The 27,491-nt window shown below is 45.0% G+C and overlaps 1 protein-coding gene across 2 annotated transcripts in view; it reads right to left on the bottom strand.

Annotated features, from left to right (window-relative positions):
• LOC144768003 (early activation antigen CD69-like) overlaps positions 1-27,491 on the bottom strand; it is an 81,018-nt gene that overhangs the window by 18,585 nt on the left and 34,942 nt on the right. The window contains exon 5 of one of the 2 annotated variants that reach the window (XM_078651393.1): positions 824-1,055. The exons of the other annotated variant lie outside the window; for it this stretch is intronic. Within the exon in view, the coding sequence (XP_078507519.1) occupies positions 935-1,055 (121 nt within the window). The 3' untranslated portion in view covers positions 824-934. Of the gene's footprint in view, positions 1-823; positions 1,056-27,491 lie in introns of those variants that run through there. 2 annotated transcript variants of the gene reach the window in all.

Raw genomic sequence — 27,491 nt, 5'->3', positions numbered from 1 at the left:
AGATTTCAGAAATTATTTTAGGCAGCTCATACAACAGGGTCCCCTGCAGCTTCTGGGCCTGCGTTTGCATGCAGGGGGGCACATGTTGGGCCTCCTGGCAATGCACCCCCGTTCCTGCACGGTATAGCATGTACAACATGGTGTATGCCACACTGTGCATGATAGTGCTGCAGGCGATGTCACAGCAGCGGTCTGCTGTTATTTTTAAGTTTTTTGTTACTTTTGTATAGTGTAAACTCGACACGAAGGCGTCAGATGACTTTACATGAGCACTAGTTGCATTACAGATTAAAACATTCCTTTTGTTAGGTATGGGAAGATTACGTGATTTGCCCAGAATCACAGGATGTTAAGGGCCCTGCCGAGACTCGAACCCAGTTGCCAAGCTTCTAGGTCGACCGCTCTAGCCATTAGACCACATCCCCTTCTGTTTAAGACTCTGCTATAAGCCTTAAACAGCTGCCGCCTTGAGACCATCAAAGCACAGCACGCCCACCATGGATTTAAATTGAAATCCGGCGAGCGGGTGGGCGGGCAGACGCAGGACAGGCTTGGCGGTCCTTCTGTCGGCACGGCGGTGGCGGGCCGACAGGAGGAACGCCAAACTCATAATCAGGCCCTCAGTCTTCTTATATCACCAGTAAATATTGGATTGGTTAGCTCACATTACTGTATCTAAACTCCTAAACCTTCAGGGTTATAGATGCTGTCTGCAACCTCAAACATGACCACTTATATTCTCAAGGAATTTATAGAATCGGATCTAAACGTATTGCTTGTCACTTTTGCATGCCCAACTTGTCGCAAAGAGAAGATACAATAATACATTTTCAAATGTCTATTTAAAAAATATGATCGTTCAAGTAAAACTTAAACTGCGATAAAGTGCAAAAGTCAGTTTTGAGATTGTCATTTCCCTGATCGTCTTTCTCCTTCAGGTATTTGCATAGTCCTTTCTCTTGTTGCATAGGCATTGCTGTACAGTGTGACATCTGGAGGTGCTGACGCCATTACCATTGAGGTATGCACAAGCAGAGTCCCCTCTAACTCGAAACCTGCAAAAAAATAAAACATTAGTCTATTATTTACCTTTGTCCACAAGTTAAGTATTAGATGTGCTAACAAATTGAAAGAGCCAAAGGAATGCCTTTCTACTGATTTCAATCTCTGTCTCTCATACTCTGGGAGTGCATTATTGCTCCAATAGTGGACCAGGATTTCGAGCAAGAATTAGTGGGGTATTGCAAACAGAGCTGCCAACCTTGGGAAAATGTCCACTGTGGCATCCTTTATCAAATTGTCTGAGGTGGATGTTATTGTAGGTGAGATGTAACATGTAGGGAGATGGGGCGGTATTTGAAGGTCCTAAGATGAATTGTTGATAAATTTGGGGTAATGGTGAATTTTACTGCGGTATATAATAAATATAGAGCCATATGTATCAAGGTACCCATTTGCGATTCTGAAATAGCGATTTTTAAGAAATCGCATGTATGTACAAATTTGCATTTTTTTTACGAATTCTTAGTATTCCTTAATTGCGATTAGCAAATTGCGAATCGCAATTAAGGAATACTTTCCCATTCATTTCAAAGGGGCCAGGAGGAGCATAGGAATGAATGGGAAGGTATTCTCAATTTTGCAATTCACAATTTGAAAATCGCAAATTGAGAATAATTTCAAGGGTGCAGGGGTGTCCAAAGGACACCCTGTTGCACCCCTGAAATATGCATGGGTGCACATGTGGTTCACATACATGCCCTAAGGGCATGTATGTGAGTCACATGGCACAATGCAAAAATGGGCATTTTTCAAGGAATTCGCAAATTGCCACCAACTTGAAGTTGGTGGTAATTTGCGATTCCTTAAGGGCATTTTGGAATTTTTTTGGGCTTTATACATTGCATTTAAGGAATCGCAAAATTTGCGATTCTTTAAATGCAATTGCAAAATAAGGAATCGCAAATTTTGCGATTCCTTATTTTGCACCAAGTTTTACTTCATACATATGATTTTGCTAATTCGCATTCGCAAAGGCCGAAATTCTGTGAATTTCGGCCTTTGCGAATGCGAATTTGCTACATACATATGGCCCATAGTGTCTGAAAGGCATTATAGGCACATTTAGAGCTTGGATTTGAATAACCTCCCCAACAAACCTGTGGTTCCCCAACTCTTTCTAGAGCTTCTAACAGTGGAGTCTCACCTCGCTCTGCTGTTGGAAACAATTGCACCACTCTCAGACAGAGGTCTCTTCTTAAAATAGTAGTGAGCCCCTCAATGACTATTTTCCCCGCTGTTATAATCTCACCACGCACGCAAAAGAAGGTGAATTAAAATGGTTGCTGCCCAAACACCTCCTTTTGCATAGATGCCGCCATGTCTTTCAGATACGTCCTGGGGGAGGAGAGCCCTAATGATGACTCACTTGTCTACAAATACTTTAGTGGTGAGATTATACCGCTGAGGAAAACAGTCATTGAGGGCCTCACTACTATTTTACGAAGAGACCTCAGTCACTGAGAATGGAGCGGGTGCACTCCTTTTGATTACTGTATGCCAAATAATGACGCAGAGTGCATCCTGCCTTAGATTACTTCTACCTCCCTCACCCGATTCCTTTGAGTTGGAAACCATTGACCCGGTGGCCAGTGCACTGTGGAAAAGTAAATTTTGCCATGTTCTGTGTCCCTAAGTGTCCCCCATCTTATGTTATGTGTGTATGATTAATATGCATATGTATTCCCCATGATCGATTAAAGACGCAATTACAGTTGTGTCCATCTCTAGTATGCCAGTTTCCAGTTCTCGTGAATACTACGAATATCAGGCCTATGTAAAGTTACGTTGCCACGTTTCTCAGTGTGCACGTTATTTCATTGAAAAGTCCCCGTTTCTAGGCCTCAAAAGGGCCCGGACACCAGATTCAGCTCCTGTCTCCTGAGCCCTCGCTGAGGAGCGATACAGCCCCCACCTGTATCCTCGACCCTTCACTTACTTCCTGCCTCGCAGTGCCCGGCTCGGCCTGGCTCTGCCTGTTAGTCTGCCAAGAGTATGTTATGATTCTAGTTATCAGTCCAGCCCTCCTTCTCTGCATTCCTAAGCTACTGAATCGCATCAATAGTTTCCGTCACAGTCTAGCCTTTACGTCTCCATGTAAGAGAAATACTGTATTTATGGTCATTTAATATTCTTCATCACGCACTACATGTAGAATAATGCATGCTCCAGTCTTAGAGTCTGTTAGCCTCTCCCCTCCTGACTCTTAGTTTATATCAACATGTCCTCTAAACATTAGATACTAGATAGGGTTTAGGTACATGTCGCCCTGACTCTCCAGACTTCAGTCTCTACTCCTAGCACAGAGTTCATAGCCCCCAGCTTCTCCTAGTAACACGTCATTGTCAGTTTGCGCGCACCATTAGGTTAGAGGTCCCGGCTCCTTAGGTAGCCCCCTCCATGTTTCCGCCCCATTTATGACATATTCTGTTACGTTTACATCACATGTCTATGTATACGCCTCTTGTTACACCTACTTTCACCCTTATCTTTCGCGACTGCTATTGACCACACCCACTGCTCCGCCTATTGTATGTATTGCAATTGCAACTGTTTTAGTATATATGCTTGTGTATTGTTATTAAAGTTAGCGCACTCATCCCAGATCCAGCCCCGGCAGCTGCCGGGCCCTGCCATCCTATTCCTATGCAGGTTGTCCTGTTCCTGTCCTTTATGCTGTATTAAACCTGCAAATTCCTACTACCTCGAATTTTGACTCTTATTTATTGAGCTATCTGTTATTACTATGTCCAGTAAAACCTAGATCCGGTATTATTTATTTATATACCACATAATGGCGCCCGAACAGGGACTTGCCCTTTCCCCACGCGCCGGTGAAGCCACGCCGGCCCCCTGACCCTCTGCAGCCGTGACGGAACCATACCGTGCACGTGCAGATATTTCTGCTTCAAGTATCCCTCAGGCCCACGGAGGAGACGGAGGTGGCGGTCCAGCATCCAGACGAGGCAGGGGAGGAACGCGGCGAGTCCCGACCAGAGCCCAAGCCGAGAGTCCAAGGTCCGAGGTATCCGGAGGCCCACCCGTAACTGAAGTCCGAAGTCCGTCCGTCCGGCGTCGAAGCAGTCCCGTCCAGTCCGAGGCCTTCCGTTCTTGCTGCCCGGTGAGTACCGTTGCTGGGGTAGTATCTAGACAGGGTCAATCTAATTGTCTCTGGTCCGTGGGGTTTGGTGGTACACAGATCCCAAAACGAAGTGTCCACTCTGGTGGATGCGGGTCCTGACGTGTCTCTTTATGAGACCGGTAAGTTTCGTACTGTTTCAGCAGTGCATCTAGTTTCTGTTCTAGTCAGTTCTGTTCTCAAGAAGATTCATGTATTCTGTTTTCCGTATTCCAGGTAGTATTTTGTCAGACCTGTTATTTTAAATGTTCTTCATGTATTTTAATGTCGTGGTATGAGAGTGGTGTAATTATCGTGTTCATTGTGTATTGTAATTGTGTCCAGATTACAGTTCAGTCATGCCGTTATTTTCCAGACTACGTCAGTTAAGAACTAGAAAAGGTCTGTTAGAAGCAGCAGTTCCTGTCCCGCCTAGGGACAGTCCAGGTCACTTTATGTATCAGAAGCATGGCATAAGTGCCATATTATATCTAGATTTATGGGTAGAGTATACCAAACAGTTAGAAGAAAAGTATAGATGGCTGGATCGGGTACATGGGATGCCGAGTGCATCATGCGAGTAGAAGAAGCATTATGGAAAAAGAAAGCCAGACAGTCACATCGAGTTATGGCGCAAAGAATCTCATAAAAGAACCGAAAAAGAAATCAGAAGGTCAGAATTAAGTAGAGAATCCTTAGAACGAGCCCACGAAAGGGAATTAATCGAGATAGGTGAACGAGTCAAAACCGAACAGTCAGATAGACAGAGGCATGCCCTCATTAAGGGTATGTATCCTCTTCTTGCCGAGGGCTTGCCAAAAGCGACCCCGGAGGCATCCAGTAATTTTCCGCCACCATTAGTTCCGACCAAGCTACGTCACAAACCGACCGCAGCTGATATTTTCATCTCGTCCTACTTGGACGACACAGTCCCAGAATATGCAAATCCTGTTCCGCCAGTCCCTGTAAATAATGTAAATCCTGCTCCTCCAGACACCGGAGTACCTGCTACGGTACCCCCGGTCCAGCCTACATTACAATTTCCCACTCTGCCAGCACGAAGAGTATCAGTCGACGATTCCAGTATAGGGGCCGCAGGAGGAGGTCCTCCTGGTACCCCGCCACCACACCAACGTTTAACATTAGTCGAGTTACATGAATGTGCGTTACAGCGTACGCCCAAATATAAGTCCGTTGCAGATATCCGACGAGCTCTTACTGAATGCCGCTATGATCCAGTTGCAGGTGATGATAGTACAGTTATATATTCCATCCGTGTAAGACGGGTGACCGGGTATCTGGACACCCTACCGAATATGAAAGAAGATCTAGACAGAATATATCGTTTCATCCGTACAGGGAATGATCCAGAAAGTATTGGTGAAGCCATGTCTCAAAGGAAAGCTGAGATCCAGCTCATGTTATTAAAGTTTCTGATTAATTGTTTAATAAGGGAACAAGATTACCCGACCAAAGATCCGGCCGAAATGAGAATCCTGACAAGGTGGAGTGATAATATAGCCGAGGGTAAACACAGAACCGTCAGTAGTATAGAGAGTATGTACAAGAGAATTCGTAAAGAAATAATAAAGTTACATGAACAACGTAAAGCAGCACAAGTAAGCGAGAAAGAGAATGACTCTTCTACTGAAGAGGTAGAGGACGAGAATCCCGCCAGAATAGCGTATGTAGGAAAATCTAGATTTCCAGACCGACATTCACGTCTAGACTACAAGAAAACTGTTCCTCATCCAGCACCAGAACAAGGTTCTCTAGAACAAGTATTTCAAGCTACCGATCATATTCTGAAATCACGAATCGGTTATAGTGAGTTAAGTACTATGCATGAACAAGAACTAGCCCGATCAGCAGTCCGATGGATTACTGATTCTACCACTTTTCCAGATGAAATAGTGGCACAAATGTTTCTGAAACTGCCCCCAGCCGAGCAACGACTGTTGGGTATGTATATGATCCAGCACCTCATTACATTGTATGAGGGTCAACATTCTGATCCAGGTCCGTTACATGATGTCCTGAACGAGTTACTCCAGTATAGATGGAAAGGTTTAGGTACCGATTTAATTAGTGTCATTCTAGAACAGCGTCACAAATATAGAACGTTTCTGAACCCGCATTTTGTTCATGTTTCACCTCCAGAAAGTAAACCCTTTTATATAGACAGACAGAATCCGTTACGAGAAGTACACCCAGTTAGGACAGCGGATGGTGAAATGCAACGAGTATTTGTTTACACTCCGATTACAAAGATGGAACTCTTAGAGATGAAGAAATTAATTCCCTGTCACGACAAAAATCCAGCAGGGTTCCACCGAGAATTAAAGGACATGCTCCGTATGGGAGAATACACGTATCCAGATATTATTAAAATGCTAAAGGTCCTGTTGCCCGCAGGCATATATGAAAAACTCAAGGAAAAAGAATGGGAGGTGGGAGAGAAAAAGATCGATTGGGCAGTTCTAGAAGCTGAAGATAAGATACGAGTACCAGGTACCGGTCTTGGAGAGAAATGTAAAGAATTACCAGAACTGTTAATACAAGTTTTGCCCAGATTATTAGCAACTAAAAAGGAAGACTGGGATGCGATCTCAGCCTGTAAACAGAAACAAGATGAAGACACTAGTGATTTTTATTCTAGATTTGAAAAATGTTTTATTATAAACAGTGGCCTCAAGACAAGTAGCGAGTCATACCCTCATCTCTTTGTTACTAAATTAGTCGAGAATTCAAGTCCACAAGTTAAGAATCGAGTTTTGAAAGTCGAAAGTACATGGCAAGCTAGTACCCCGTCCCAGATGTTACAGATGCTTCAGTATCACCAGAATAGAATCAGAGAAGAGCAAGATCACGAAAGAAAACGTATGAAAGACACGAAAATGAAAGTACTAGTTGCACAATCTATTCCACAAGACAGTCAGAAGAGGGGTCCGAATCAAGCCAGTCATCCTGCAGCTCCCGCTAAAGGGACATGTAATTATTGTAAACAGCCAGGTCATTTTATAAACGAGTGTGCAGTTCTGAAACACAATATAGCTACTGGTAAGACTAAAGAAAGACCACGTCCGTCTAGACAAGAACAAGTTTCACAGACTTCTCAGCCACAGAATGCACAACAGACAGTTCCAGCACCGCAGCCTATTGCTGCAACACAGCATGTTACACAGCAGATGTACCAGTATGCACAGTCTGAGTATCCAGAGTATCAGCCATATTCATGAAACAGCCTAGAGAGGGAGGTAGGCTTGGCTCTCATCGAGATTCCTGTAGATCAAGAAGGTCCCTATGTTCATAGTCAGGTACTAGGGAAAGACAGAAAGTTTCTGATTGATACAGGGGCAAGTAGGACGACTATCAGTCACGCCGAAGTTCCAGGGGCTCCGCTCTCAGGCTCTAGAAATGTTTCCCTTGGATTTTCAGGAAAGCCTATTGTAAACGAGATATCTAAGCCAGTTACTCTAGAAGTAGGTCCATTGTCCCGAACTACTGATCTGTTACTTACGAAGTCATGTCCAGAAAATTTGTTAGGTATTAAAACACTGAAAGAATTAGGTGCAGTTATTTGCTGCTCCCCAGAGGGAATACGCCTGTTTCTACGTGACTTCAAGGGTCACTATGTATTACGAGATTTTGATCCGAGATTGTCTAATGTTCCGCAGCATCTATGGGCGCAAGGTCCAACTGATGTAGGTTATATGCAAATCACACCCCATCATGTGACTCTCAAACCAGGTGTAGTCCTGCCACGAATCAGACAGTACAGATTGCCACCTGAGGCTGTAGCAGCCTTATCCAAAATTATTGACGAGCTCATGGCTCAAGGAGTAGTTGTAGAAACTGACTCCAATGTATGTAATTCTCCGATCATTCCAGTCATGAAACGTACTGATCCAAATGCACCGCCAGTATATCGATTAGTGATTGACCTTCGAGAACTCAATAAATGTATTATTCCCCAGTATCCAGTTGTCCCAGATATTTCTTCCCTATTGACAGCCATTGATTCCGAAGCCTCATTTTTTACAGTCATAGACCTCAAGAACGCGTTTTTCAGTGTCCCCATTCATCCAGACAGCCAGTTTCTTTTCGGATTTTGTTTAAATGGAAGGAGCTATATGTTCACACGAGCTCCTCAAGGTTTCACAGAAAGTCCTAGTATTTACAGTCAAGCACTTAAGAGACAACTAGACAACATTCACATGCCAACTGACACTGCCCTGCTCCAGTATGTCGATGATCTACTGATCACAGCCCGTTCTGAACGTGCTTGCGAGCGAGCATCACTTACAGTCTTGTATTTCCTAGCCGAGATGGGGCACAAGGTGTCCCCTTCGAAGCTTCAATTCTGTGTCCAGCAAGTGATCTACTTAGGCCACTTACTGTCCAAGTGGGGTAGGCAGTTGACACCCGACCGTATCCAGTTAATAGCGAGTCTTCCTCAGCCCAAGACACAGAAGGAGGTACGTGCTTTTATCGGCCTTACTTCTTATTGCAGACAATGGATTCCTCAGTATGCATTTTTAGCTAAGCCACTGATACAGTTAACGACACAGGAGGCAGCCCTATCGACTGTCCTCCCTTGGACATCTGAACATACACTTAGTTTCAATGAGTTAAAGAAAGCTTTATGCCAAGCTCCAGTTCTAGCTACACCGAACTACAGTAAGCCTTTTACACTTTTCGTCACAGAACGCGAAGGTACAGCATTATCTGTTCTCACACAAGATCAAGCAGGTCAATACAAGCCCTGTGCTTATTTTTCGAGCACACTAGATCCTGTAGCCCAGGCTCTGCCTGCGTGCCTCAAGTCAGTTGCAGCCACAGCACTAGCTATCAGACAAAGTGATTCCATAGTATTAGGACATTCCTTGACAGTACAAGTTCCACACTCCGTGGAAGTTCTTTTAAACCGTACACAGACTCAGCACTTGACAATTGCACGTTTAACAGGTTATGAATTGACACTGTTCCAGCCACACATAGAAATCAGACGCTGCAACGTTCTAAATCCTGCTACACTGTTACCGTCAGTTAATTCGAATCCTGCCACACACGACTGTGTGGAAGTAGTTAACATTATGACTAAGCCAAGACAAGATCTGACAGATATTCCATTACCAGATCCCGACCTGACACTTTATGTGGGTGGTTCATGTATGAGAACAAGTACAGGAGAACTAGTAGCCGCGTATGCAGTGACTACTGACACTGACGTTATAGAAACACACCGTATTGACACCCTGTCTGCTCAAGCAGCAGAGCTAGTTGCTCTGACACAAGCCTGCATACACGCTAAGAACCTGAAAGTTAATGTTTACACAGATTCACGCTACGCATTCGGAGTTGTACACGACTTCGGAGTGCTCTGGCAGGAGAGAGGTTTCATGACTTCTCATGGAACCAAGATTCAGCATGGTCTCCTTATTCAAGCTCTGTTAGATGCCATACATTTACCGACATCTATTGCTATCATGAAATGCAAAGCACATACGAAAGTTACTGACATTATTTCTCAAGGTAACGATCTAGCAGATCGCACAGCCAAGCTTACAGCACAGACTCCAGACATTTCAGTTAATCCAACACAGACACATACTCCAGATCCGACTACCTGTATGACAGTTAAGGACCCTACTCAAGATGTCATAGATATCCAGTTACATGCTACTCCCGATGAAATCAAGAAATGGTCCGAACAAGGAGGGGTCCAGACAGATCAGGGATGGGTAACTAAGGGTAGAGCCACATGGTTTCTCCCCGACTCAATGGTTCAAGTCATTATCAATACCGCACATAGTCCAGCACATTTAGGAGAAAAAGCTATGTTAGACAGTATCCAGAACATTTGGTTCAATAAGCATTTACGAGCTGCAGCCAAGCAGAAAGTCCGTACCTGTATGATATGTTGCCAGTTTAATCCAGGTAAAAGTGTCCCGGTGGAACAAGGTGGATTCCAGCCCCCTGACCACCCTTTTGAAGTCCTCCAGATGGATTATATTCAGATGGAGCGATGTCGAGGTTTCAAGTATGTCCTTGTAGTTGTATGCGCTTTGTCCAGATGGACAGAGGCATATCCAGTCCCAGATTACACAGCCGCGACCACTGCCAAGCAGTTGGTTCGTGAGTTCTTCCCCCGTTATGGACTCCCTAGAGTCGTATATTCTGATAACGGCCAGCCATTCTCATCTGAGCTTATGAAACATGTTTCCCTTTTATTAGGGTACCAGTGGAAGTTCCATTGTGTACGCCATCCTGAAGCAGCCGGTCTCGTAGAGAGACATAACCAGACCCTGAAAATCCGTATTGCTAAAATATGTAAAGAGAAAGGTGTGGACTGGTTAGTAGCTCTGCCAGTCGCTTTGTTTTATATGCGCATGGTCGCACATTCCAGATCAGGTCTGTCCCCGTATGAGGTCGTATTTGGCCGCCCCCCTAATATGTGGGGTACACCTAGACCCCGAAGTATTACCGATGTTTCAAGTAATATGCTGACAGATTACCTAGCTTCCTTGATGTCTGCCCTACACTCTTGTCGTTCACAGGTTGCCGCCGCATTTCCAGACAATACCGAGGTGGCACCGCATGAAATCGTTCCCGGAAATCTGGTTCTTGTCAGGAACTTTGATCGTTCAAGTCCGCTGGAGCCCCGCTGGAAGGAACCCCGACAGGTCCTCCTGGCCACCCGTACTGCCGTCAAGCTGGAAGGCAGGAAGGGCTGGGTCCACCTGTCACATGTGAAGAAGTTTTATGGACTGAAGCCTGTTTCTAAGAACATTTCCCAGGATTTGAAAGACTGCCAAAGTACTATTCTCAAGGACTGTCCCGCTAAAGACAATGATACTGAACCCTCCCTGTTAGAGAAAACTCCGCAACAGGAGTATAAGAAAAAATTAAGGTCTAGTAAAATAAGTCAGCCAGTTTGATTGTCTAAGTCCTCCCCTAGGTGAAACGGTTAGACCGGTTTCTGACATGTATAAAATAGACCCCCATAGTGAGAGAGTTAGTCAAAACTCAATCCGATGTATCGTTTTTCTAAGTTTCATATTGTTTTTCAGCCTTATGACTACCTGCACAGGTTATGCATTTTATTTGTATTTTCCAGTTTCTCATGTAAATAAGTCTTCTATTGCTACAGTAGAGCACACGTTTAGTGATCTGCCTTCTCATGAACTCTCATATCGTCTTGCTATGCGTAATAATTCCTTTATCCGCATGTTACATTATTCACACCAGACCAGCAATGCCACTAATTGTTGGGTGTGTGGTCGACTCCCCCCTTTCCAGACACCGAAGGGAGTTCTGCCACTCTTTCCTTATCCATTTTCACATAATGGTTCGTGTGGAGCATGGTCCACGTTAACGTCATCCTCAACAGATATGTCTTTTCTTAACAGTACATGTTTTCCAGACAAGCAAGGTCTTCCCCACAGAACAGGGTTAGATCTAGAAAATGAAGTTTATAATCTAGGTAATTATTCTTCGAATTTTATGGTCCTGAATGTCCAGTCTGATACTACTCCAGACTTACCTGCTATGTCAGTACTACCAGTTAAAGGCGAATTATGTGTCCGAAAGAATGGTTCCGTACATGTAGGCCATAGTGATTGTACTACTATTGTCAAGTATAGTGACAGCAGGAAATCTATTTTCAAAGCTTCACGTCATTCTTATTTTGTTTGTGGTCAGACCGCGTATGTTCGTCTGCCCCTCGATTGGGAGGGAACCTGTTACATTGCCTTCCTACTGCCACCAGTTTTTCTAGCCCCACCTGACTATCATAGGAATTCCCACCTAGTACATACTAGACACAAGAGAGATCTCCCGATTGTCGATTATACTGAAACTGCTCTAGAACAATATATAGATATCAATAAAGGTGTCTTCCCTTATTTAGGTACAGTCGTGAATAGTAAACTGATACGTAGATTAACCAGAACCCTTGAAGCAGTAGTGATTGAGACTACTTCTGCTCTAGGTAATTTAACCGAAGAACAATCCTTTATGAGAATTGTCGTGCTCCAGAATCATCTCGTCCTTGACGTCATACTGGCCGATAGGGGCGGGGCTTGTAGAGTCATCGGATCTAGTTGCTGCATTTTCATTCCAAATAACGCGCCGTCTGTTTATTCAGCTATAACCAGACTCCATAAAATTGCCCATATGTTACACCAAGATCCAGGCACCTGGACATGGTCCGGTTGGTTCTGGAATATAATTTCCGCCTGGGGATGGAAAGTATTGTCTTTTCTAGGTATTGCAGTAGCGATCATATTCAGTTGCTGCCTATGTATACAATGTGGCCCTGCGATTTGTGGCATTTGTGCTACCTCTTGTATTCCTAGTCCCAAGTCCCGTTCTAAATCCCGTTCCAAGAAAATTCGAGACGAGCAAATGATACTGTATGAAATGATAGATGGTATCATGAATATTGATGTTTCCTGATGGAAACGTAGTGACAAGGAGGGAATGTGGAAAAGTAAATTTTGCCATGTTCTGTGTCCCTACGTGTCCCCCATCTTATGTTATGTGTGTATGATTAATATGCATATGTATTCCCCATGATCGATTAAAGACGCAATTACAGTTGTGTCCATCTCTAGTATGCCAGTTTCCAGTTCTCGTGAATACTACGAATATCAGGCCTATGTAAAGTTACGTTGCCACGTTTCTCAGTGTGCACGTTATTTCATTGAAAAGTCCCCGTTTCTAGGCCTCAAAAGGGCCCGGACACCAGATTCAGCTCCTGTCTCCTGAGCCCTCGCTGAGGAGCGATACAGCCCCCACCTGTATCCTCGACCCTTCACTTACTTCCTGCCTCGCAGTGCCCGGCTCGGCCTGGCTCTGCCTGTTAGTCTGCCAAGAGTATGTTATGATTCTAGTTATCAGTCCAGCCCTCCTTCTCTGCATTCCTAAGCTACTGAATCGCATCAATAGTTTCCGTCACAGTCTAGCCTTTACGTCTCCATGTAAGAGAAATACTGTATTTATGGTCATTTAATATTCTTCATCACGCACTACATGTAGAATAATGCATGCTCCAGTCTTAGAGTCTGTTAGCCTCTCCCCTCCTGACTCTTAGTTTATATCAACATGTCCTCTAAACATTAGATACTAGATAGGGTTTAGGTACATGTCGCCCTGACTCTCCAGACTTCAGTCTCTACTCCTAGCACAGAGTTCATAGCCCCCAGCTTCTCCTAGTAACACGTCATTGTCAGTTTGCGCGCACCATTAGGTTAGAGGTCCCGGCTCCTTAGGTAGCCCCCTCCATGTTTCCGCCCCATTTATGACATATTCTGTTACGTTTACATCACATGTCTATGTATACGCCTCTTGTTACACCTACTTTCACCCTTATCTTTCGCGACTGCTATTGACCACACCCACTGCTCCGCCTATTGTATGTATTGCAATTGCAACTGTTTTAGTATATATGCTTGTGTATTGTTATTAAAGTTAGCGCACTCATCCCAGATCCAGCCCCGGCAGCTGCCGGGCCCTGCCATCCTATTCCTATGCAGGTTGTCCTGTTCCTGTCCTTTATGCTGTATTAAACCTGCAAACTCCTACTACCTCGAATTTTGACTCTTATTTATTGAGCTATCTGTTATTACTATGTCCAGTAAAACCTAGATCCGGTATTATTTATTTATATACCACAGCACCATTGTGCTGCAATGCACAGCGATGGGCCACCTTATAAGGCAGTGCAACCCTACTTAGGACTGCCATGAAAGGCATGGTAGATCTGGGCACAACAATCTATTAATGGCCCCCTTCTGTGCCAGGGTGATTGATGATTTGTTAATCTAAAACGAGCTCCTGATTTGGGAGTTTGTTTTACAAAAGCATAAGAATGAATACTGAAAGGGGCAAAACCAATATGGTAACAGCTCAGAGGTCATCAGTGCCTTACCGGCAGCCACACTGAAGGAAGGCACAGAGATCCCTGTCGGGGAGGCGGGGACCTCCAAGTTTAGCAGGCTGTTGAGCACCGGCTGGGCAGAGGTGAGGACATCTTACTGTCCACTGGCCAGATGTTCAAACTTCACCCTATAACACACCCCCTTACTTACTACTTACTATTCCCCCTTCAAGGGAATTTCGAAAAATGTACTCATTAAATACTTTACTACTTTCACATTCTGACACAGTGCCCAGGAGCATTCTTTTTCCACAGCAGCACAGCCTGCATGAGCACCCAATGAAATCAAGGGCTGAATAGCATAGCACTGCATAAGGTTAAAATACAAAAATCACTGTTCAACTGCCAAGCAATGATTGTTTTACCCTATGGATCAACAATACTTCCATAAACAATGAGTACTTTATGATTGGAAGGCTGGCGGAACTTTTATTCGGCACTGAACAAAACATTCATTGGTCCCAGAGTTTGACCTTGAGGGTTCCTGATATATGCCTATTCCCTTTAGTTCCAGCTGTACTGTAAGTGTGGAAGGAAGGTGTGAGCCTGCCCAGCTGTGCTCCCCTAGGACCACCAACGCCTACTCCTAGCCAGGTGCACTCCGAATGAAGGCCTTCACAGAATACTAGTAGGAAGGGAGAACACTGCCTCTCACCCAGCACAGTTCTCCCCATAGCATCCTGGTGAATGCAGTACACTTACTTTGAAAGTTGCTGTAATTCTTAACCAGAATTGGTGCAGGTAGTGCTGTTATCTCTAGACACATGTTTCAGGGGTTAGCCCTTCATCAGTAGGGAGCAAAGTAGCATTGAACAGAAAAAAGTCATCAGGGGTTGCTGAAATGGTGCTCTGATTGATGCACCTATGCCCAGCGAGTGGTACAGAGACCTGAGAAAACCTTGGGCAGCATTTCCAGCACCCCCAGAAATAATGTGTTGCTCTCTACTGAAGAAGGACAATTATCCTGAAACATGTGTCTAGAGATACACAGCACTGGCTGCACCAACAAGGGTGAAAAACAAAAGCCTGACACTGAAGTAAGTGTTATCATGCACTGCATTTACTATGATGCATCGGGGCAAACTGAGTGCTGGGATGTGAGGCAGTGTGCGACCACCCTCCTCGCCTTCACAGAATACCTACCAAAGCTGCACAAACAATATCTTCTAATTGTGGCTACTAAACAGGCCCTGGGGAGCCTGAACAACACACAGCAAGTTTAAAAGACCGTCCAAACACGAGAATGGAAGACAGTGCTTTAGACGTCTTCAAGCTGTTTGTGTCAGGACGTGTCTTCACAATGTGGTCCTCTGAAGAATGCTGATGGTGGGTGGCACACGGTTGCATTCTGTGTGTTTGCAGGTCTGTGCTTAGTCACGTGGGGGCTACAGAAAACAAATCCCCAAAAGTGAGGGGACGGTAGACAGTATATAATAGTCAACGCCTGGCGTGTCAAGAGAAGTATCTGTTTCTTTTTTGTAATAATTTTTATATTAGTACAAATAAATGATATAAATATTAGAAAATTGCTGGTGAGAAATTATCAAAACAAAATACATACAGGGGATAACATATCAGGATCAGTTCAATGTAATTTGATGGGCCACCTTTCGCATCTAAACTGTTAAGCCTAACATATCTTTAAATGTAGCCGTGTCATGCATTAAAAGGAAAGAGGGCAGAGAGAGAGAGGTGGAAGCACATACTCTCTTTAAATTCAGCTTTGTCATGCACATGAAAGGGAGGGAGGTACAAGCTTATAATCCCTTGAAATTCAACTGTGACCTGCTTTAAAGAGAAAAGAGGAAGGAGGGAGGTGCAAACACATACTCTCTTCAAATTCAGCTGTGTAATGCACAAAAAGAAAGAGAGAAGGGAGGGAGGGATAATCACATAATCTCTTTAAATTCTGCTGTGTAATGCACAAAAAGAAAGAGAGAAGGGAGGGAGGGATAATCACATAATCTCTTTAAATTCTGCTGTGTAATGCACAAAAAGAAAGAGAAAGGGAGGGAGGGATAATCACATAATCTCTTCAAATTCTGCTGTGTAATGCACAAAAAGAAAGAGAAAGGGAGGGAGGGATAATCACATAATCTCTTTAAATTCTGCTGTGTCTTTCATTAGAAAGAAAGAGAAGTGAGGAGGGGTAACATCGTGTGGCTTCTTGAAGGGGTGGGGTGACTTGGCTTGAGAGTTGGTGAATCGGGATTCTTTTAAAGAATGGTGCTGCCAAAATGGAAGCAGAACAGAAGGTTGAACTTTGCAATCAGCATTCAACAGTACCAGTTAACCCTGGGTCCAAATTGACACAAAGCACCTCACCGCTTTTCAAAGGTAGTAAGCACTATATAAACTGATGGTATGCATTCAGTTTGGGGTACCGATGAACTGATTACTTTTCCTGGAACTTTCTTTCCCTGTGAGATTTTGTTGCCCAGTGGGAGATTGCTGCACACACGTCCTTGGCACATGTAATGCCCTTTCCTTTAGGCTGGTGCTCACAGGTGGTGGCTTCTGTTTGCTTTAGGTGACTGATTCCAGATTACTATTGGATGTCTGTACAGCTTCTTGTGGGTTCAGATCCCAGTTGAAGTGATGGAGCAGTGGAGTTTCGAAAGAGCTGTATATATGAAGGCCCCAGGGTTCTTAAGGCGAATTTGGAAATTGCTATTTTAGGACATGGTCGGTGCCAGAAGTTTGGGATAAATGGTTTCATGTAAAAATGCAGCGCCGCAACAGTGACATTTAAGGCTTTTTGACATCTAGCTACAGCCAGTTTAAATGTCTGGTTGCAGACACGTTCGCAAGGTCAATCGCCTTATTTCGCGAAAAGATATATATCGTTCACTTCTGTACGTATCAGAATTTTATTCATGTTTGATAACATTACATGTACAGACCATTGCATAAAATAAAGATAAAATCATTAACATAGCAGCCAGTGTGAGGCCCCGTGTGGGATAAGGAAGCTGGAGGCTATCGGCCTGGGACCTGCAAAATAAAGGGGCTACGGGCCGACATGAAAGTTTACTTTGCAGAAAATCAGGGATCAGTACAGTGGGGCGTTATATTGAGGAAGGCCTATAAGGCAGTGCTCCGGGACAAGGCCCAGAACCGAATAGTATGGGAAAAACAGAAAGTGCAGGAAGAGCTCACTACTCTGGAAACTCAAATTTTGACACTAGAACAGGGCTACCTCGCAGATAGAGACCCACAAGTCCTCCGGCGGCCGACAGATGCACAGCAGTAATATAGGGCCCTGTCTACTGAGGAGGCTAAAACACAGGCACAGGCAAAACCTTCATAGACTATACGATGTAGGGGACAAATTGGGAAAGCTCTTAGCCTGGCTTAGCCGCAAGGAAGTAGAAGCCCGATGGGTGGAAAAATAGTGGACCGACAGGGGGAAATGTAGATGGGAGACGCCCAGATAGTACGGACTTTCGCCTCCTACTTTCGGATTTTTTATCAGGCCCGGGACCTCGGTACCCCGGCAGAGATACTAACATAAATGGATACGATTCTGACCCCGAGCCTTGAGGATGCTAAAAGGGAGGGATTAGAATCGAATATATTGGTAGACGAAATTAAAGACGCAATAGCTAAATTGCGCCCTGGCAAGTCCCCGGGTTCGAATGGACTCCCCACTGAGTTATACAAGAAAGGAGCAGACCTCTTGGCCGTGCACCTCTTGGCATCATTCAGAAACGTGAATACAGATGGAGTACTTCCCTTGGATCTCAGGATGGCCACGATCATTCCAATCTACAACTCGGGGAAACCCCCTGAGGACTGTGCTTCATATCGCCCAATCTCTCTCCTCAATATAGAGGTTAAACTCCTGGTGACTGTATTGGCTCTTCGACTTTGCCAGGTCATCACCGCCTTGGTGCACATAGATCAGACGGGCTTTCTTCCAAATAGGGCGACCAGACAAAATCTACGACGAACCCACAATTGGCTCATGGGGGTACAGGATCGTGAAGACTCCCACATGTTTCGATCCTTAGATGCGGAAAAAGCATTTGAAGCTGTGCACTGGCCCTTTTTAGAGGCTACATTAGTCAAGTTTGGGATTTGCCCCAAATTCTGTCAATGGATCTGCCTCCTTTATGCAGACCCCGAGCCCGAGTTAAAGTGAATGGGTTATTGTCTGATGACTTTCCCATTCGATGGGGAACCAGGCAGGGATGCCCACTATCCCCCCTACTTTTCTCCCTCACAATAGAAATAGCGGCATGTGAGATCCAACCGAAACAGGAGATACGGGGGTTCCAAATTACGCCATCAGATACGGGGGAAGAAAAGATCTCACTATGTGCGGACAACATTTTGTTATATGTTACCCAACCGGACGTCACAATCCCCACCCTGTTCGAACTCATGGACAACTATGGGTCCTTTTCGGGCTATGCCATAAATTGGCACAAGTCGGTGGTATATAGCCCAAAACCCCAGGAGGTCTGGCCCTCTCTCCCTGGGGCACTCCAGGTAGTAAAGACGAGTTTTACATATCTGGGAATTAACCTCACCACAGATAGAAAGCTTTCCAATCAAAAAAACACCCAGCAAGTCACAACGAATTTTGCAGCAGATGCACAGATGTGGAAAACCCTTCCACTCACGACCCTGGGTCGGGCAGCAATGTTCAAAATGATCACCCTGCCCCGTATTTTGTATGCCCTCCTAAATGAGTATTTCCCCCTCTCCAGGCAGACATTCCGGGTGATAGACATGGAACTATGCTCTCTTCTGTGGCTTGGGAACATGCGCAGATAGCCCTGAGTACGCTCAACCGGAATCAATACAATGGAGGAATATCGCTGCCAGACATTGAGGCCTATTATTGGGCGGAGCATTTGACACCGGTGAATGAGTGGATCCACTCCCCGGCTGATCACCCCACATACAGGCTAGAGAGGGACATTATGGCACAGCGTTCATGCTTACACTTCCTCTACGGGGGCGCGGTAGAGGTCGCCTACTCCCGGCCACACAAGTGAACCTGGAAGTCTGGGACAGGGCGACCAAGTGCGATGGGCGCACAAACCGACGAAACAGACCCCGCTCTGGCACAGCACCTGGTTGAAGGAACTACACAAACTGAGGGGCTTTGTGGGCTGGGATGCCATTGGCATTTCCAACATAGGAGATGTAGTGGCTAGAGGAGAACTCAAAACTTTTAGGGCACTAGCAAAGGAACTTGGCATGCACGCGGAATTTGGCATGCACGCCACCCACGTTTTGAAATATGCGCTGTTGAGACATGCCTGGGCAGCCGAGGACTCACTTTCCTCTCCCCTGCCGGACTACGCCCCACTGGAGGGACGCCAACTGCAGGAGCAAATATCCAGAAAGGCAGTCTCCCTAACATACAGGACCCTGAACAATAATATACCCAACAGATTAAGGAAGTTAAGAGACACGTGGGAACAGAATCTGGGCGCCCTTGAAACAGTGGATTGGGAGGCGGCCCGATGCATCTCAGAGAAGTAGTAATTAAATCACGTCTCCGACTCATCCAATATAAGACACTACACATAGTGTACAACGATAGGGCCCGGCTTCATCGAATGGGCCGGGCCAGTGAACCCCACTGTCTGAGATGCAGACAGCCACGGGGGGGACTTTTTCCATACTATCTGGGAATGCCCCGTCATCCACACATATTGGGTTCATGTCCTGGGTGAACTGAGTAAAGTACTGGGCGAAACACTACCACTAGACCCCAAATTTGTTTTAATGGGTATACCCGGAGATGCCGATCTGGGCCGCCCCCAACTTATTTTCGCACAACTGGCACTGGTGGTAGAAAAACGAGATATGGCCCGCGCCTGGGGGCGACGCTGCCCCCTCAGTTGTGGGGGGATGGAATAGGGGGATGGACCTGTATATGGCGGCAGAAAGAGTTACATACAGGGCGAGAGGGTGCCCACGGAAGTTTCATAAGGTATGGGGAAAATGGGGGACCTATTATGGAATGGATGGGGGGCTGGGAGCCGACTAGCCAATTACAACTTGCGAGCCAGACTGTACTTCCTAAGAGGGAACCATTGGGCCTGTCTCTCAGGCAGATGAGGAACATGAGAAAGACTTTTGAGAGGAGGATAATGGTTGGAAAACTGCAGATTTGCTCACACCGAGGGGGGGGGGGAAGCGTTGTAACTTAAGATGTGGGTCATATGTAATTGTTATCGCACGACTGTGACCAAATGTGACATGCTTATTGCTTTGTTTTGGTTGAAAATGCAAAATAAAAATATTTAAAAATATATATATTGTAGCCAATAGTGCAAATTAATTAGTTACACTAATGTTGAAGCATAACTAAAATAGTGGGCAAATGATTTTTAGCACTGTAAGGTTTAGAACGACAATGTCCGAAATTTTAAGGATGAAAGTTTAAAGTGGGATGTGCCTGTTGCAGACTCCTTTACCGTCCTGCAGTTTGGGCCCCAGCTGCTCACAACTAGGATATAATTCACTTGCTATTATAACAGCTGTAATAAGGATTCGTAATATTCAATTTCATAGCTTGAAATGCATGGCGTTCTGCTGCCATCATTAGTCCACTTGTGGTAGTACAGGCATTTTGCGCGTTGATTTGTAAATGCTTCTTGGTAGTAGTAAATGTTTGTTTTTTAGGTCTCGTGACCTACAATGCGCGCAAGCGCATTGAGGGATCGAGAATTCAAGTGCTCAAAATCCTCGTGAAACCACGGGCTTTTTGCTGCGGTTTTCATTACGTTCACGTGGCCACAGGCACGCACTTTTGGGCCATAAACTTGCATTTCTCCTCCCCCTCCCCAGCCAGCTTCCCCCAGGCCGTAGCAGCACTCCTCCCACACCTTTGAAGTGAAGCTTAGCTTCACTTCAAAGGCCCCTGCTGCTTCACACCGTGTCGCATTTCTCCTCCCCCCTCCCCTTCTCTGCCTTCCCTCCGTCTTGTTTACCTACCCACCAACCCACTCTCCGAACAGACAGTTCAGTCTAACTTGTCTCTGCCTCTCTCTAACGCCTGTGTTCCCTTCTATCTGAGTTGGCTCTCTCATTGTCGACTGTTTACATTTATTTAACCTGTCCCACGAAAAGACATTCTTGAGTGTGTTGCTAAACCACAACTGTTATTGGTAGGCATAACTATGTTGATGCCATCGGATCGACTATGGGCGTAATATTTTGCTTCTTGTGTTATTTTTACTGCTACCGGGGTTTTATTGACTACAGGTCATTGCGTCACGCACTGCTCTGACTTGCCCAACATCAAAGAACAAATGTTTTTCCCAGAATCGCTGCATACTAAGAGGACATCGAGGCTTGAACCGGGAAACACAGCTCCCGAGTTGGTACCTTTAGCCACAAATTCCCATCCCCTTTGTGCCTGATAATGTGCATAACATTTTAAATGGACGATTGATAATTAATTATAACAAAAGGAAGAGGGCATTTAACACCGGTATTAGACCCCCGGCGTCTTAGACTGCACCAGTCCTTGACAGCAGAAACCTGTTGCTTCTCACAAACGAAGAGGGACAGTGTTTACAGATATTTTATGGAGACCAAGGCCATACTATCCATAAGATCTAGGAAGTGCTTTTGGGGATCACAGGCTCGAAGACACAACCCTACCATTCACCCACACACATACAGGCAACATGCGTTCAACTCGAATGGCAAACACTCACATAGTCATGCACATTCACACGTCACTCTGAACCCAGATTCACAGGACACAATATCCCCCCAACCCACATCCTTCAGACTCCCACCGGCGCACCACATGTCCCACTTTTCACACGCACAAATCTGCCACTCAGACTGAAACTCACACCTCATCCGTCACAGTTTCACAGCACACTCACATGGCACTCCCTGTCACTCACACACACCAACGCACGGTACTCGAATGGCTAAGCACTTGCACGCTGCATTACACTCACAGCGCAGAACAGGGCCACATCGCACCTCGCACGCACACAAAGAAATGCAGTATATTAAAGTCTCCGTTACTGGTTTTATGGCGTGTTCCTTCTTTGATCTTTCCCCTTCCTTATTTTCCTCTCGTCCCTTTGCATTCCCCTTTTGTTTGTTTCCTATTCTCCGTTCTACTTTACATGTCTCTGCCTGGGAGTTCACTCCACAGGGACCCGGGCTTACTTAGCCGACATCTCAGGGCAAGGAAGGATGTGCGCTGCCACGGTGCCACCCACTCCCCCCCCTCTCATATTACTCATGTAAGTACGTGCCTGCGGATGGCCCTATCTTTGCATTCTTATTTGCATACGGTGCTCTTGCAAGGACGTTTCATACTCCCACAATTTAAATCATCCCTCAAGGTAGAGCTTTGTGAGTTTATCACGAGGCTCGGAAAGGGTACCAGAATGCTACAATAGAAGTCGGACAACTCAGTGGGTCGAGTGCCTGCTACAGAGATCTGAGTAACCTGCAGGGATAAGATTCGAATATAGACAGGGCCAACTTAGACTTTCATCCTTTGGAAGTTGATGATATAAGAGTCGTTAGATTTTACAATGGAAAAAAACCTTTGTTAGCAGGACTGCAACAATGGCAAGCTGTGCGGCAGCAGGGGCTCTATGAACGCACACTTTGTTGCTGTTACAACCACAGAAAGACTGCGGGAGTTCTCGCAGAGTGAACGCCAACTTGGCCATGTTTAACTGTGTATTTTGCAGCACATTTCACTGTTGTAACCCATGTGTGCAGCACCAGTACTATGAGCCTCTGGTGCTCAGTGCCACAAAGGCTGCAGCACAGTAACTTGCTACAGTACAGAAATACAAGCTTGTGAGCCCGATGCTGCGGTCCAGTCCTAGATATTCTTACCAGCCTGCCAGTCCTCTACAGACTGCAGCTCCTTTCCTCCCCCACTGGAGATCTAATGTAAGTATCGCGCCTGCCACTGTCCATGGACTTCCGGCCGCGCTTGCCTTCACCCCTGCCCTCTAGCCCCACTGGCTAACATGTTAATTACCCTTTACACATACAAATCTGACCCCCCTGGCCAACCAAACGCCTGAGTAATTCATCGCACCAGGCCCCTGCTTGGAATTCGCGCCCCTCCCCGCGCAGGCACATTCAAATGCTCATTGTTCGTGAAGCTCGCGCCCATGAGTGAACTCCTCACTAAAGTAAAACCCTCCCTCAAACTTCAGAGGTCTCTAGGGTCGGTGCACCATCTCCCTGATGAAAAATTGTAGTCCAAAATCACATCCTAAAATCGACAAGAGTACACAATGAAAGTGAGTTTTAACACTGACAAAACTCAAAACTGCCCATTGTTATAGCGCTCACCGCCCTCTTGGCGCTTGAATAATGCACGCCATTCACGCCCACTGGTATGTGCCTTGCAGTGATCTCAGAAGGATGCTTCAGCTGGAGATTCACTCACCCATTCAGGAACTCTTCATCATGATACATTAACAGCGTGCTTTTTTTTCTCTTTTTACGGCCTTTAAAGTAACCCTAACAGTCTCACCCTCCCACAGGCTTCCCCAGCACTGCCCCGCCCCCTGCTTCACGAGTTGTACCGGGGTGCTTTTTACCAGCGTGTGCCCTATTCCATGAAAAAGATTCTGGAATTAACACTCGCAGACTCTTGAACCATCAGACGAGTAGTGTGCAAATGCGGGAATAATCCGCCTGCATTTGTTACAGCAAAGTCGACTGTTTACATTTAACCTGTGTGTGAGTTTTCTTCTTCACAAGGCATGCCTGCTGCCACCTTATGTGAGTTTAATGTGAATCACACAACAACTCTGAGGCTGTCCTTTTAAAAGACTGTTCTCCACGGTGTCTCACTCTCTCATACACCCCCCCCCCCCGGCCCAACACATCTATATGAAATCTTCTATGGGCATTTCTCACACATCATCTCCTTCAACGTCATCACTGTGTCTCCTCTTTGTCCTTCTGCTGGCTTGCGTCACTCCCCTCCCTCTCACACATGCGCCCTCTACTGTAAACACAGCATTTGCGTTATCAACATCTCAACAACTGTGCATACCTACCTCACACTTTCACAAAAAATGGCACTTGCAATTGTCACACAAGTGACCATCAATCTGCGCACTCTGCAGAGAGGCCAAGGATTGGATGAGCATTTATGACCCACTGACGCATTTATGCCATTGCATTACACCACATGCTGTAATTGGTGGCACCCAGGTAAAATAAAAATCCTACCGCAGCAGCACCAGAACATGCAAGGAGACAGAACAGGACTGACACATGTTGGCAGCACGTGTGTCTTTGTTGCTCTTTTTTGACCGGAAGCGCGCCCTTGCATCAATTTTAGACGTAAGGTGCACTTCACAATAGGAAAAAAGTGGATTAATGCCAGATTTACGTTTCACACAATTTTGTATAATCTACTTATCATTTTACGTAATTACCCAAACAGAAATTAAAATTGTGCACGCCTCTACTCAGAAGTACGTCGTCTGTAGAAAAGTAAACACCGTTAAGGAATGGAAGAAGTAAAACGTGACATTTAAACAGCAACTCAATCCCTGGGATGCATTGTCGTAAGGATTTCTACAGTCGTTTTTGGCAAATCGAACAGTGTGGTTTTTTTGCCTGTGACGTTAAGGACGTAAATTACCGAGTATTTAGGTCCTTTGGCCCTAAAAAAAAAAAGCACTGGCGTTGCCAATAGGTCTCGCAGTAGGAAAGTTGGAGCTATTACAATTGCAAATAACAATGCCTTTTATTTTTGTTTTCATTTTAAAAACATAAAGGGCTTTGTCATTTACAAAACCAATAGCTCCAATTTACCTATTACGAGACCTATTGGCAACGCCAGTGCTTGTTGAGTTAGCCTGCTTGTAGCTAGAAATGTAGCAGCAACAATTATACATAAAGGAACCAAAGCGCCTTAATTAAAGTGAATTAGCAAATAGCTCTTCTAGGAATGGTTTTCTCTTTGCATTCAGGGATGATGCTGGTAAGCTGGGATCTGCTTCCCTAAGCCAGAGCTTCCTGAGTATGTATTCACTGAAGGCCATGGGTCCATGAGAAGAGTAGGCACTAATGCTGATCAAGTTTGCATCCTAAATCAGAAGAAGAGAAGCTGCTGTGATAGAGTCTTTCTCAGAGGTTCATGGTGGGCTGTGAGTGTCCAATGATGAGATCATTTGCGAACAGTAAAAGAATATGCATAAACAGTTAAGAATAAAATGCTTAAGGAAGTAAAGAGAAGATGGGATGCTCCTTTCGGGTTGGATGATGGAGGTTTGGTCAAGGGGATTTATGTGTTATTAGAACATTGGAATGTTGGGAGCTCCATTGAAAACAATGGAGTGCTTGGGGCTTATAATGGCTGGTATAAGCCTGGAGCTCGCACATTCCAATGTTTCTTTGTTCACAGCTCTGGCTGTGAACAAAGGCTTCGGGGAGCCTGAGGGGATTCCAATCCCCTCACGCTTCCAAAAGGCTTTGTTTTTTTTGTTAGAACATTCTGTCCTCTAGTGACAGAATGTTCTAATAGCCTTATAGCCCTTCGTAGATGGGCTATACCGCTATTAAAGTCCCTCTCCCTTGTTAATGGCCCTCGCCTTTGGCCCGGGGCCTTTAACGCTGGAGAGGGCCTTTAATAGCCGGTATAGCCCTCTACGGCGGGCTTTAAGGCTATATTAGAACACGGGAATGTTGAGAGCTCCATTGCAGACAACTGAGTGCTCCGGGCTTATAATGTCTGGTAGAAACCCAGAGCTCCAACATTCCAATGTTCGTCTTCATGTTTCTCCTTTTTCATTTTAGAATATTCTCCCCCTTGTGCCTCGGGCTACACCTGTTGTGATAGACCCTCTCCCTCGTTATAGGCCCTCGTTTGCAGATCAGGCCTATAATTTGGGTTCAGGGCCTTGAACAACTGGTATAGCCCGTGGCCGCAGGCTATAAGTCTATAATACTAATTTTGTAAAGGTATCCATCTCTGTGTGATAAGGGGTAGCTACTGGTACAGTAAGCTAGAACAGCTATCCCAAACTTAGGGGGGGGGGGGCATTATAAAAAGGGATACATCAGTAGCGGCGAAGATGGGATTTGAGTTGTATCTAGAAGAGATTACCCTGCGCTGTGCTGTACGTGGTATGCCCGCTTTGGCTATATGTACTAGTGCTACAAGCCTATACAGCAAACTGGGACCCAGACCAAGCACAGAAGGGCACTGTGGTGTTGAAAGGGGTGGGCTGGGTGGTCTTGTGCTATTTTGTTCAAATATTGTTAGCCACAATAGTACAAAATTGCTGCCATGGTTTATGCGTTAGAAGATTAAGAAAAAAAGAGAAGCAATGGCAATATGTTACAGGATAGCTATAGAACTCCTTTATAAACCTGTTTTAATGCATATATGAACTGCTTGGTAGGAAAATCAGAGCTCATTTTACACAGAGGCCAGACATGATAACCTGTTTTTTGAAGCAAGGGGTGGTAACCTCCCCTTCGCTGTTCTTTGTTTTTACTAACTGAACTATATTATGTGATTTTGATTATATTTTATGCGTTATATGTGTTACTTCTTTTAAGTGCATTTTAAATATTAGGTGGATTTTAACCAAAATAATAAAGGATTGTAATTAATAGATAGACGGATAGATACAAATTGTAAAAGAGTGAATTATAAATTGAAGTGGGTGGTAGTCCACGGCAAGTTGGAAAGTCACTAAACTGTTCTGGCAGAGTTTTCAGTAACTTGAACCTGAGCTCAAGCCTTAGTAGCTATGGTGCTGAGCAGACATGCATAATTTAGCAAAAAGAGTAAAGCAGTGGTTCCTAACCTATCGTCTAGGGACCCCTGGGGGTACGCTACGCCTACTCAGAGGGATGTACGACATTACAACGCATGATTTTACATCGCATGATTTTACAACGCAAGTTTTACAACGCATACCATTGCAACGCATAGCGCTTTGGGGTGCTGGATAGTGAATAGTTTAATTTACTATTCCAACTCTAGTCCCCGTGGACACTAGGGAAGGTGTTGGACAGTAAATTAAACTTATTCCCTATCCTAGAGCGCCCCCCAGCGCAATGCGTTGTAATGGTTTGCGTTATAAAAGCTGCGATGTAAAAGCATTGCGTGGTAAAAGTTGCGTTGTAAGTGATGTTTCCCACTCAGAGGGTCCACAACTGCTTAGAAAATTAAATATTAGCGAAACCAGATTAATTAAATACCATATACACTATATGTGTGTGTATATGTGTGTTTTGTGTGTATATAAATAAAAAATATATATATATACATATATATATATATACACACAAAAAAACTGTTCCGTAAATGTGAAGGACTTTGCAATTGGAGATAGGCAAGTCTCCTCAGATTGATTAGTGAGACCAGTGCAAGGG

This window comes from Lissotriton helveticus, chromosome 7 (assembly GCF_964261635.1).
Source record: "Lissotriton helveticus chromosome 7, aLisHel1.1, whole genome shotgun sequence".
NCBI lineage: Eukaryota > Metazoa > Chordata > Amphibia > Caudata > Salamandridae > Lissotriton > Lissotriton helveticus.
This window is presented reverse-complemented; position numbering and strand designations above follow the sequence as displayed.